The sequence below is a fragment of the Melopsittacus undulatus genome, chromosome 7 (genome assembly GCF_012275295.1).
Source record: "Melopsittacus undulatus isolate bMelUnd1 chromosome 7, bMelUnd1.mat.Z, whole genome shotgun sequence".
Lineage (NCBI taxonomy): Eukaryota > Metazoa > Chordata > Aves > Psittaciformes > Psittaculidae > Melopsittacus > Melopsittacus undulatus.
In genome coordinates, this window is record NC_047533.1 from 47,601,967 (window position 1) to 47,615,049 (window position 13,083).

The 13,083-nt window shown below is 38.5% G+C and overlaps 1 protein-coding gene across 1 annotated transcript in view; it reads left to right on the forward strand.

The window, feature by feature from the left end:
- MMRN1 (multimerin 1) overlaps positions 1 to 3,301 on the forward strand; it is a 44,065-nt gene extending 40,764 nt beyond the window's left edge. Inside the window, exons 7-8 of the mRNA XM_005148667.3 lie at positions 604 to 750; positions 1,863 to 3,301. Coding sequence (XP_005148724.2) covers positions 604 to 750; positions 1,863 to 2,284 — 569 coding nt within the window. The 3' untranslated portion in view covers positions 2,285 to 3,301. The remainder of the gene's footprint in view (positions 1 to 603; positions 751 to 1,862) is intronic.
- The last annotated feature ends 9,782 nt before the right edge of the window (positions 3,302 to 13,083 follow it).

The following is a 13,083-nucleotide window of genomic DNA, read 5'->3' on the forward strand; positions in this document are numbered from 1 at the left end:
TTCCTGGGAAAGAAAAAGTTTGTTTTCTAAAAGATATGACTTTCTAAAATATATGGGAATATTCTGTATTCAGAATTTTTCATACGAATATTCAATTTTTAACATGGCTTGAATGTTCTTCCCCTCCAACTGCTATGACAACACATTGTGCAATTACACTCAGTAGTCACTGTCTCAGAGCTTAGCAGCACTGGACTGACATTTCTCCATATCAGCTGGGTGTGATCTGTATATGTAGTATCTTTCATCTTATTACATGTACTTGACCCTCTGAGATGAGCAGAACTCAGCCTTTATAGGTAATTCTTAGAGGCTATAGGTATATCTTGAAGGTATATACAGGTATATGATTAGATAGGTATATAATTATATAGCTAAGTCTTGAAGGTTGTCTTAGGGTTTTTGCCTGTGTTCAGGCAAAGAGGGAGGCTCGCAAACAATCTGAAGTGCCTGGACAGGACATGAAGTTGGCCTTCACAGAGCAAAAATTCCACTGGTTTTATGAGTTGACAAAGATGCTTTCCAAAATGTTGAAATCTTGGGAAGTGTCACTGTAATGACATTGCAGCTGAGGTTGTTGCTTTTCCTCCCTCTTAATCACAGGGCAGTATTCAGCTTGTGTCAGCTCCCCATGCCAGAATGGAGGAACCTGTATCAATGACAGACAGAACTTTGTTTGTGCTTGTCGCCACCCCTTTGGAGGAGCCAACTGCAGCATGAAGCTGATGAATGACAATTCTCTGAGTGTCGGCAAGTACAGAATTTAGTAGCACAATATGCTAGCAGTACAGGCTTCTGCCTCAGGGCCTAATTAGAGAGCATTTGCTGGTCAAAGGTCTCACATTTCACTTTAATGAGTACCAACTCAAGTAGTAGTGTCCTGTGTTTTAGTGCTGAAGACATCAATCCCCATGGATGACTCGTGATCTCTTTCTTTAATATGACCAGATGATGGGATTAAATTGGACTGGGACCAGTCATAATAGCTGGAAAGCTCCCTGGTGAATTGCACAGAGTAGGAGAGTGTACAATAGATGTATTTGAACATGGTATCATGAAATTCAAAGGAGGAGGTAAAATCACATCACTGGGGTATACTAGCTTCAGTACCAACATATATGCTGTATAAATACAAGTAGCTACAATGATGCATGGGACTATTGCCTCAAGAAGTCATTTTAGGCATGCCTCTGATTTTCATCAGCAAAAAGATGCAGCCCTTGAAAGATATTTCAGAAAGAAAACTGGAAACTGTGCTTATTCAATCTAGAAAACAAATCATTTGCATCCAGGCCACATGGAATGTGAATTTTATGTAGCTTTTAGCAGCTGTCTGACTGATTCTTACTCATGACAGCATATGAATAGTGAATAAAATCATTTGTACAGTGGCAGGGAATCATAGTGTGCAGGCTCAGCTTGAGGAGAAAAGCTTATACTTATTTCCTCATTTAATGTCAGGAGAGCTAAATCTCTTTAGTATCTGCATATGATTTGTGGAGAAAATTCTTGGCTTCAGCACACATAGGAGCAATGAAAGAGATCCTGGGGTGGGAAAAACTTCGTGAGGGAGAGGTGGGGGAAAGAAAGAAATGTAGTAGCTTCCTTAATGGTAACATAGTATAGACAAACAAAAAGTTCCCTTGCTGTTGCTAAAATTATTCTTTTGTCTATCCACCTGGCCCTAATTGTGAAGAAAACTACATTTTATACAATACAGAGAAACTGTGTTTATGCAGAAATGCAATGTTTCAGTTGCTCAAGCTACTGGATGATATTACTTAGAAAAGCTGCTTTTGATCTTCTGGCTGGTCCAAGTTACCTTTATACATTACTTGAATTTTTTCTTTATTCTTTTCCAGATTTTTCAAAAGGATCATACAGATATGCACCTATGGTGGCTTTTTTTGCCTCTCATACATATGGAATGACGACTCCAGGACCCATCAGATTTAACAATCTGGATGTCAACTATGGAGCTTCATTTGCCCCAGCAACTGGGAAGTTCCATGTTCCATATCTGGGGGTCTATGTCTTTGAATATACCATTGAATCATTTAGCCCACGTGCCTCTGGCTATCTGGTCATTGATGGAATAGACAAACTCACTTTTCAGGCTGAAAATATTAACAGTAACAAGTACACTGACAGAGTAATTACTGGAAATGCTTTATTAGAGTTAAATTACGGTCAAAAAGTCTGGCTCAGATTGGCAACTGGCTCTATACCAGCCAAGTATCCACCTGTGACCACCTTTAGCGGTTACTTGTTGTATCGTACCTAAGTCTGCCATAAATGTAAACACCATCAAATGAAACAACCTGCATGTGGATTTACCTTTGCCTTTAATTACTTTGTTCTTTAACAGCCATAAGTTTCTCGAAGTAACCAATGTGATGGTGTTTGCAGTGCTAATTGTCCAAGAAGTTGCTTGCTTGTAGTCATTTTCACATCTAGGGAGTCCAGAGGTTGGAGATGGGGGGGAAAAATATAATCATTTTCTTCATAAAAACATGACTGGGAAGCATTAATCTAGCCCAGGACAATATTCTATGTTCATATTGCATAAAAAAAAAATCTTACACAAGGTTGCTGAGAATCAGTTCTCAAGACAAATCATAGCTGGTTTTGATTATTCCTTTTCAACCTGAGTGCATACCAAAGATGACGGGTAAATTCTGATGGCTGTGATGCTGGATAGCTGCCTAGCTCGTTGTATCAAGTGATAATCATGTGTATATATTCTGTTTGGGAAAAATTTATTCATTTTTCATTTTGCCTGACATTATTTACCACATAGAATCATAGATTGCATATAACACAGAATGCATACCCTGAGATGTTAGTGTTTAATTGATTCATGATTTTTAATGTAACCAGTATAATAACAAACTGCTTTTTTATCTAGCAGAAAAAACAAGAACACTTAGAAGCTGTGTGTTGATACAGATTAGAAAGTGTGTTGATACAGATTAGAAACGAGGTACACATTTTTAGCAGTGAATATAGTGGGTTTGGTGGAGACTTTCTGTTGCTTGAAGCATTTATACCACAGCTGTGTTTTCCTTAGGTGGTAGGTTTTGGGGCAAGCATGGTTATAGTTGCTTCACACAGATTTTAGCATGTAAACTTTGGCCTATAAAGTACACAAGATTAAATGAGATAATCATAGAAATTTTTAAGTTTGAGATCTATAAATCTATGATTTCGGTTTGTTTCTGCATTGTACCCACTAACTACTGGGGCAAGATGAACTTCAATCTACATAAACAGAAATGTGATTCCTAAGCACTAATCCAATAAAAAAAAAAAAAAAGAAAATGAAGTTCAGGTTATGGCTACCTGAAGACATAAACCCTCAGGTTTGCATTCTTATCAGTTGTAAAGCCCTGGGTTGCTGCAGTTTCTTGCTATCCCATGGACTGGTGTGACTGACCAGGTTTGTTTTTGGTTATTGCCTTTGTTAATGCTAATTGATCGGGTTTTACCTCTCTGTGTGTTTGTCTCCCTCCCTTTTGTCATCCTCCCAGCTGAAAAAATAAACGTTCTCAAACTCCACATGTCCTTACCAATTAGTGCCACTGACCAGCTCCTTCATTGTGTGTCAGGCAGGTTTGTCTCTGCCTGTTCTTTCCGATGGCTTCTTTGACCAGCTATCCTTAAATGTGCAGACACCCTCCTTCCATGGCCTTCCATTCAGTTATCATTAATCGGTGTGCTCCAGTGATTTATGCCAATTTTTTTAAGCCTAGGGTGTTTTGAAGCTCCCTGAATTATTTTGTTTTACACTGTTAGGAACTTCATCTCTTAGTAATATTTTATGTACCTTACCAGATCTTAAGATGAATGTCAGTGAAATGACTGAATTCTCCTGTGCTGTATGTGGATAAAAGAATACACAATATTTTTCATCAGGTATATAAAAGTACATGTTATTCAAAACTGAAACAACGTTCTCCACCAGGAGCACTGGAACTGAAGTGTGTCTGTGGGTGTGTACCTATGTGCACTGGCTACCTGAACCACAGAAGCGTGCAGCACTGAACAGCATTTTCCCATCTTCAGGGGAGCATCCTACCATGACTTGTGGATAAGCACAGCAACTGAGAACTGATGAAAACCTTCAATCCAAGCCCATTTTTTAAGGCCTTAAATCTATTTATTAATTGTTAAGAAATCTTGCAGCACCTAAATAGTTGTTAAAATAGCCTATGTTTCCTTGGAAGATCTGAAATAAACAGAAAGTTGACTCTATTCTGAGAGTCAACTGCAAATCTTGTTAACAGGTTGGGATATTTTGCCACTGTTTGTATTTTTCATTTTCTTTGAGGCCAGAAATTCTTTCTTTTTTGTACCTGATGAGTTCTTAATGTACCATGAACCCTGAACGAGTGTGCTACTACCTTTCTCCTATCACATACATATTTTTCTATAAACACTCAAAATCTTTGATATGACACTAACTCAGCCTACCGTATCATTGAATTTTATCAAAATAATGACCACAAGCCCAAATCTCTCCTTGTATGATTTTGTCATTTTAATGTGTTTAGTTGTCTTCATTCCTGCTGTGGCTATGGCTAAATGGCATGAAAATTACTCTGCAGATGAAATTCAAATGACCCACCAGAGACTGCATCTCTGTTTTAATGTGACTTTCTTTGCCCTTGCTGCCCTTGCCACTAAATTCTTCAAGCTGGGTCCTCATTTTCACAGGCGCTATTACCCCCCGGCAGCCAGATTGTTTTTATGTCATTGTACTGGCTTTCTTTCCTTTTTTCTTTCTCCTCTTTTCTCACAAAACTCAATATTCACTGGGGTAGAGTAAAACTTCTGATTAAACTACATCTGTAGGAGTAACACATAGGAAAATTATTTCCTTCATAGAAAATATTACTGAAGCTATCTCTCATTGCACTACTAAAAAATATGGAAAAATTAATATTTTAAAAATATAATAAACGTGCACTGCCCTTTTTATACAATAATCCATTCAAGTCTTTCTTTGGATATATTAAAACTAAATATACTCAGATTTGTCTTTTGTTAAAAACTAAAACGCAGATTCTTCACTGTGAATATAGGTTTGCATTGGCTGCTGAGGTTATTTATGGGCCTGTGTCTATGCACCAGGGCTGCCTGGACTAATGAAGCAAACAATACTGAAAAATAACTGAGGATCAATAAAATCAGTCAGCCTACCATTATGCAGAATAGACAGCAATCAGCCTGTACTCCCAGGGGAACTTTTCAGGCATCAAGCAGGAAAAGATAGTTCCCAAGGTACCTTGTCACCCTCTGCTTTCATTTTCATGCTCTGATTTGCATTCTCTAATGATAGCAGGCAACAAATCTGAATGTTCATCTCTACCCACAGCCCTTCTGAAGGACCAGAAAGCCATCCTGAGCCTTTGTACTCCAGAGTGCACGGTGTTCTCTTTATTTGGGTGACTCAATACCCATGGCAACATTTTGTCTGGTTTGGCTTTGACAAGCCCTTCCAATTTACTCCAGAGCTTGCATTGTCTTTTCCTTACCTGTACCAACTGAGTTATCACTAAACACACTCCCCAGCCCCTCACATACTTAGTATTTGTGCTGAGATCAGCAGTTTGTTTTCCTCGCGTACCTTTTCTAGCTGAATAGCCAGCACAACCCTGCTTTGCTCCAGTTCATGCCAAACTTCCCTGTTGGCACATGCTTGCCTGATGCTGACTTATGGATACTGCTGTCTGTCCATACTTCTGGGATATTTTTGTTCAATTGTTTTTTCTCTCTGAGATAATAACGTCTACATTGGCAGCAAGCAAGAAGAAAGCCATCATTTCTGAATTCAGCCATTTACTTGAAAGCATCTGGTAGAAACAACACTGCAGCTAAGCTCCATCAAAATTAGTGGGTATCACATGATTAAGTACCTTTAACAGTGGAATAACAAGTGCACTGAGACATTTGCAAAACTGAATTTTCTTAGCAGTTAAATTTGGGCAGGTAAACAAGAGCACAAAACAATGCAAAATAAAATAAGGAAAAAAACAACCAAAACCCAACCCAACTGCTTTTGACATTTCCAAAGGACAAAAATGTATAGCATGGCTATACACATCTTTTGCTGATGGCTGCTACTTGGCACAGAAGCTATGCCTAACAGTTCTACAGATTTCAGTAATGCCTTCAGGCCATCAGCTGTATTACAGGGTTAGCAAGGTCTAAATTTTTTTATCCAGTTTCTATTTGCTTAATCCATACTTCTTTCTCTATGCTCAGCTGAATGATAGAAGGACTGAGTGAAATACTATTCCCATGATAGAGTCTTATCAAAAGCAGAAGGGTATCTTCTTTAATTATTGTGGATGGAATTTTTGTACTTACTAAACCTTCCTGGTGTAATCACATTTTCAGCAGAGTTCTGTAAGAAATGCAAGTATTCGTCATGACTTTGTGTTTAAAATACACAGTTAAAGTCCCTTTGTAGTAATTTTCTCTTTGCAAAGCTGCCACTCTCCCTTTTCATATGATAGCAGTGATGGTGAAAGAGCTGTCAAGAGTGAGATATAATGAAACACTGTCTTTAGGATGGGACTTCAGTTAAGAGTGCTTGGAAAGAAAATTTTATCAGCAAGCTGCTTTCTAACTGAAGTTGCTATAGATATGTTACAACCAACACACTGGCTCATAATGAACTTCCTTGCCCTGCTTCCCCACCCTCAGAAATCTGTGGTGGCTGCTAGCTGAAAACACTCTTCTGCATTCACATATTACATGTAAACAAACTGAAGTGTTTCTGAAAATATTTATTTTGGTAGTTGCTGTTGAAGATTCTTATCTTGGAAAAAGCAAGTTGCAAACAAAACAGACCATGGCTGTTTACACATAGTGTACAAGTACTTTCAGACAGTTTGCTGTTCAGATGTGTAGGAGTTGGGTGGTACTATACAAATGATCTGAAGTGCCCAGAAGTTCTTTATGCACACCAAAAGTCTTTTGAAAACCCATTATTGGAAATCAGTATATCTCATATCCATACAGATTTAGTGTGATGAAGGCTTGTATGTCTCAAATAAATCTGACAGTAAACATCTGCTAGAGCATCTTTCCGTCTTATGTAATGGCAATGTCAAGAATGGTGGCAATTAAAACAAAATTACTGAACATGTTTAGACTGAGAACTATCCTCAGCTTTATCTGACTCTTCTGTCTCCTCTGCAAATTACCTTGAAAGGGGACAAAAAAATAGGTTCACCCATCCATTGCTAGGCTACTTACTGCTTCTTACTGAAATGAAAAAATACATGTGAGAAAACTGTTTACTATTACTTCCTGACAAAGAAAGTGCTATTACCAGCTTATACAAGTAAGAGGCAATTTTCAGGCTTAGTGTTTAGACACATTCTAGAAGAACAGTAGACCTCAAGTACCATTTTTGTCAGTAATTTCTAGGGTCTAAGTTGATCACGCTGTTACCTTGGCACCAACAGCTGGGCATTTCTAGAGCTTGTTAATAGATACACACGATCATAATTAATTTAATTCTGGGAAAACAAGAACTATGCTTTTAGGAAGAGAGACATTTCACTCCATGGAAATCGTGGAAAACCATCAGCAATGCATTAAATACAGCCTATCTTGACCAAAAAGTGCTAAAGGTCATCATGTTGAATTGTTTGTGTGAGCTAAACAGAAACAGAAGAGCTGTGAGGAGCTCTTAGCATCTAGAGCAGAAGACACAGATCTACTTGCACCCTTCAATTTGTATGTGGGCTCATCCTGTTTGCGTAAGTTTGGACTTTGACTTAACTAGTGCATATGGCCCAAGGAAGGTCATATGCTTAAATAATTTTGAAGGAAAGGCACAGATGCATAAGTCAGGGAAATAACACAGGCCATGTTTGTACCTAGTAAAGCATAAAATAAATTCACACCCTTTTGCTTGTTTGATGAACCTTACAAACAACAACACTTTGAGCAGTCTGCAGGTTGCTTTTTATCCAGCAAACACCTGCAAAATTAAGTGATTGAAAACTTTGAAGAAAATGCATTAATAACAATACATATGCTTTCCTGAAGAAGAATTAAGAGAAAATAAACTAGAGCTAAGATATTTTAATGCACTCGAGCAATAAAGGAGAATGTTCACCAACAAATAGGATGCCCAGCTGACAGATGTTGTATGAAAGGTGAGCTTTTATAGTGATCTCTTCTATGATGTAGAAAGGTTTCATTTTTAATTATTTCCAAATAGAAAATAACTTTCCTCATGTTGTTGTCTAGGAAACCAGTTTTCATCTTTTCTTGTGTGAAGTAGATTATTTTGCGGGACTTCGCCTCTGTGGTGTGAAGTGAAGCTTATTTGGTGGGTGTTTGGTGTTACCACTCAAGTATGAAGCCTCACAACAAATTCCAGTGTCAGTTGAGAGCCTGAACCACTGCTCCTGTGAAGCCTTTTGCCAAGGTACACTTAGTACATGCTCTTCTGGCTGTCACAGCACCTGAGTGTGTTCACTGTGACTCTGAGCTGAACCACAGCCCTGAGCTTTCTCAGCATTTCCTGTCTCCTAATCTGCATTTCTTTCTACTTGTCCACTGTTTTTTAGAATGATGGGACTGTGGTGACATTGGAAATAGTTTCTGATGCAATATCCTTGCAGCAGACTTCTTCTAAGCTGTAAAATAAGCCCAAATCCTTTTCTGATTCCTAGTTATTTTTAGTTTTCCAAGTCCTATGGACACCCAAATTCCCAACATTTTAGTTTTGTACACTACAAAACTCCCAAAAGCTTGTGTGGAAGAAGAGGTAGACTACTGTTTCAGTCTATTAGTACATAAACACAGTAATTCATTGTTGCTTGTGTGTGGATTCTCTTTGGCAATGCTAGGGGAAGCTACTGGGCAAAAATTACTTTACAACCAGGTCATACACGCTTTTGTTTGCATATGGCTGAGAAGCTATTTAGTAGTCCCTTGTTTTAAACTTCATGCTACTTAGTGCCACACTTTTTATTTTGGAGATGAATATACAGTCTGACCACTCACTTAGTAGCTTGTGTCATATCTCTGTCTGCAGATTATACTTTCTGAGGTTGCTCTCCCAGTGACTATTCATGAGACAACATACGTGTGCCAAAGGCTCTGTACAGGCAGTGAAAAATGGAAGATATACCGATGGTCACACAGTTGTGCTGAAGCCAACAGATAGACCTTGGTCTGTTTTGAAGCAGGTTCAAAGATACAAAGGTGTAAGAGGACAATTAAACCTAGAGAATAATTAAAAACATTGCAAGAAGAGTTAGTCAGGAAGTGGTATGTGAATTTATCGCCTAGTGTATAGGGAAGTCTTGTGGAACTTTTTACCACTGCTGAAAGCCAGGTGAAAAGTTCTGTGCTGATCAGAAAAACTTCCTATTTACTAAAAACAGAGAATAAATGGCAAAACATATAGATCTGCAAAATAAATAAATGAAATATTTGATTAATGCACTTAAGCACAAGTAAAGCCTAGATGTCCACCTGAAAGCAGAATTTCCTCTGCTATTGAAAATAGAGAAGAAAAGCTATTGATGGAAAAAAGCTTTATGTTTCCATCTGAATCTGAGTCGATCTGAGTAGCTTGCTTGCTTTGTTACTGGGAAGAGCATGATTCAGCTGGGGGCATCTCAGGCAATCTCCCCTCTTATTGTGCTATCTCCAAGTATTAGATCAAAACCTTGGTATACTTTATAAAGGCATGTTACAAGCCTAACTCCATCTTGTGTATTAACGTGCATGTACAGAGCTTCCCTTGGCTTATGAGGGCTGATAAAAATAAACCGATGGACTGAACTGTCTGTCTCATGTCAAATTACCTCATGTCAGCTGCATGTAATTCTGATTACACTTTGGCAATAACTTGCCATGGAAAAAATTAAATCCTTATCTAAGTGAGAATTGCCCAGTCACATTTAAGCCAAGTAATAGCTATTACAAAAATACTTAAGAAAATAATGAGATTACATTTTGCAATTAAAAAACACAAGATAGACTTTAAAAATTATATCAAAAGTTGTCCAATAATTTTTCAGTATATATTGAGGGAAGCTAAAAATAGGGAGCTGATTTTGTAGCTTTTTAGCCTGGTAATTCTATTGAACTTGTTGGAGGGAGGAAGGCTATCCTTCGAGAGAAGTGCTCATGGCAATATGTGTCAAAGTCTTCAAAAATATGTGTCAAAGTGTTCAAAATCTCTTGTTTAGGTGCTTATAACAATGAATAAATCCTGAGCTCTTTGTGTGTCCCTCTTCCTTTCTGATGGAATAGAGCTATATGGAGCAACGTGTGCATGGCAGGTACTTTTTACTGCAATGATGTTGAAAAAAGAAATGTATTTGACAGAAGTAAATTAACATTTACAGCAGGCATATACAAAGTTGAAGTATCAAAGAAGTAGAACTGCCTGACAGCACTGACAGGTTAAGAGCCACGTTCCTGCTCAAGTCAGGTTTTCTTGCTAGTCTCCTGTTGTGTTTGTACCTTTTCACCTTCAGGCTACTCTAAGATATGAGCATGAGCCTCACAGCCTGCAACCAGTGCGATTATTATGAGCAGCAATGTCTGTTTGCCATCTATGAAGAGTGTGAATGCTGGTAACTTTCTCCTAAGCAGGGTGCTATGATGAAGTGCTGCCTATAACCAGTTACACTGCTGTCTTTATGAACTAGATAGCTCTTGCTTCTCATCTATTGACTTAAATAACAATGTCTGGTGATAAAAGGACTGTCTTTCATCACCATCCATTTCACTACCTTTCTTCCCACAATGATTTTCAGAAGTGCTGGCAATGACAGTTTTGGTTATATACCTACTTCCCAGCTAACACCTTTAATGAGAAATGTTTATTTGGATTTTCATCTTTCCACAGCATGATGCTTATCCTCTGTAGAGCTGCAGCACCAGCCATGTGTTCACATGTGCTGAGAACAGCATGTGGCAAGTGCTGAGGTTGTTGGACCTGTCTCTTGAACCTGACAGAATTAATCACAGCAGTTCACCTCAGAAGTGGCCAATACTTCTGCAGTCTTTCAATCTTTCTGTAGTGAATCCCATGCAGTTTTATGCTTTTAACTTGCTTTTGTTTCCTGCCATTTCACTCCAGACACACTGTGAAATCTCTTGAGTGCTCAATTTTACATCCATGCTGCCCTGATCTTCTATTTTTCTTTGGAGCAGACAACATTCAGCATAATTTCCACCATCATTGTTATGCTGATGCTTCACTGGTTTATCAAATGCTTGGGAATTTGCTTTCAAATCGTATTAGTCCTATAATCCAGGAGTGTAAAAGGAATTGCCTAGGGGATGGCACCTTTCTCTACCAGCTCAGTGCATCTTTGTGTATGTTTTTAAGGGTGTGTGTTGTGTGATCTCTGATCTCTGTTCCATTTTTTCTTATGAACTTTACAAAGACAACAATTGTGTTTCTACCTGTTTAGGGTCTGGCCTGTGAACAACACTTCAGTCATCCCTGGGAAGCTGATTCATGTGAGCCTTAAAAAATTAAGTTCTCCTTTTGGGGTAGTTTTCCTTCAAGGCTGCAGCTTTTTCCCTTCCTCACTTCTCTGGCAGATGGCAATTTCCATCTCATCAGCCTGGGCTTGGGGACACCCAGCTGGAAAGCAGTGGGAACAGGAACAATTTCTAGATGGTAGGTTTCACATGTAACCAGGATGTGCCTCAAACACCCAGAGATGAAGAGAGATGAGAGACTTCAATGTCTCCTAGCGTAAAAACCAACTTCAGTAAAGCTACACTTACTGGTAACTGCAGAGACCCTAGCTCCTAATCTGGTGTCATGTATAGCTTTATATATTCTGATTGTGAAAAGGAACTTAAAATACACTGACTGATTCTGTTTCCTCTCCTCCTGGGATAGCTTTGATGTCTAATACTTTCTTGTTGGAATGGGACTATTTGTTACAGCATTTCAAACAGTGAGCTTGAACCTGTGTATTCCTCTGGAGTCCCCAAAACATTTGAAGACAAACACTTTAAAATTCAAAGAGATTTTTCCTCAGATACATAGATACAAAAATGCTTTCACAGAAATAGTTGTAAACTTTTGTAAAAATTGCCTCATTTTCACACCCCGTTGCTTTACAAGACTAATTCTCCTTGCAGCTAACAGATCTAAATTGCCCATTTTGAAGTCACAAAGCGTCCCTTTATTCTCCTAGGAGTTGTGAACCCAATTTGTCTACAAAACTGTCCAGATTGTTGAACTGCTACAATCTTTGAGAAAATAGTGACATTTTGCTTTGGAAACTCGCTCTGATTTAATCACATGTTGCCAGTTTTACATGAATTGCCAGATATTTCTGCAAATCTAAAATCCTCCAAATTCAGTGTCTTTACCATACATGTGTCCTCATGATCCTTTTATCCCACCATATGGAATGAGCTTGGGTTTTACAGCTGCTAATTTGATAATTATTTTCTTGTGCAGACATACAGAAGGGTAACAATTCAAGACTTAAAGACAAACCCAATGAAAACAAAAGGAAAGCATCTTGCTTTGCCTGGCTTCTCTTTCCTTCATACTAATACCATCTAAAACATTTTTTTCCCCATTAAGATTAAAACAAGCAGCTTGATTCTTAAGGACAGCAATTATTTTTGAGTGCTCTGGTGAGTATAATTACACTGTCAAGAGTTCACTTATGTTCCTCTGGTAGCCATGTGGCTCTGTTTGAGATTTCCAGTTTCTCTCTCCTACAGGATCTGTGCCCTTTAAACAGCTATAACGCTGCTACCAATCTAATAATACATTTGTGCTTGTGCCGTGACAAGTTGCACACCACCTGCCCACAGCCGTAACTTAGTGCTGAGCAGATAAATATGACAGTCTCATTCCCCAGAGGCTCCTACTCTCTGCTTCTTAACAGGTGGCTGCATGGCGGGATCCAAGCCTGGGAATGTCACCAGAAAATGGAAGTGGGAGAGAGAGAAAAAGAGAGACTGTGGTGAGAATATACAACAACAACAACAAAACCCACAACAGCCTAGGTGTGAGATGCATCCTGATAACGATGAAAGAAACTACATACTCGAGTG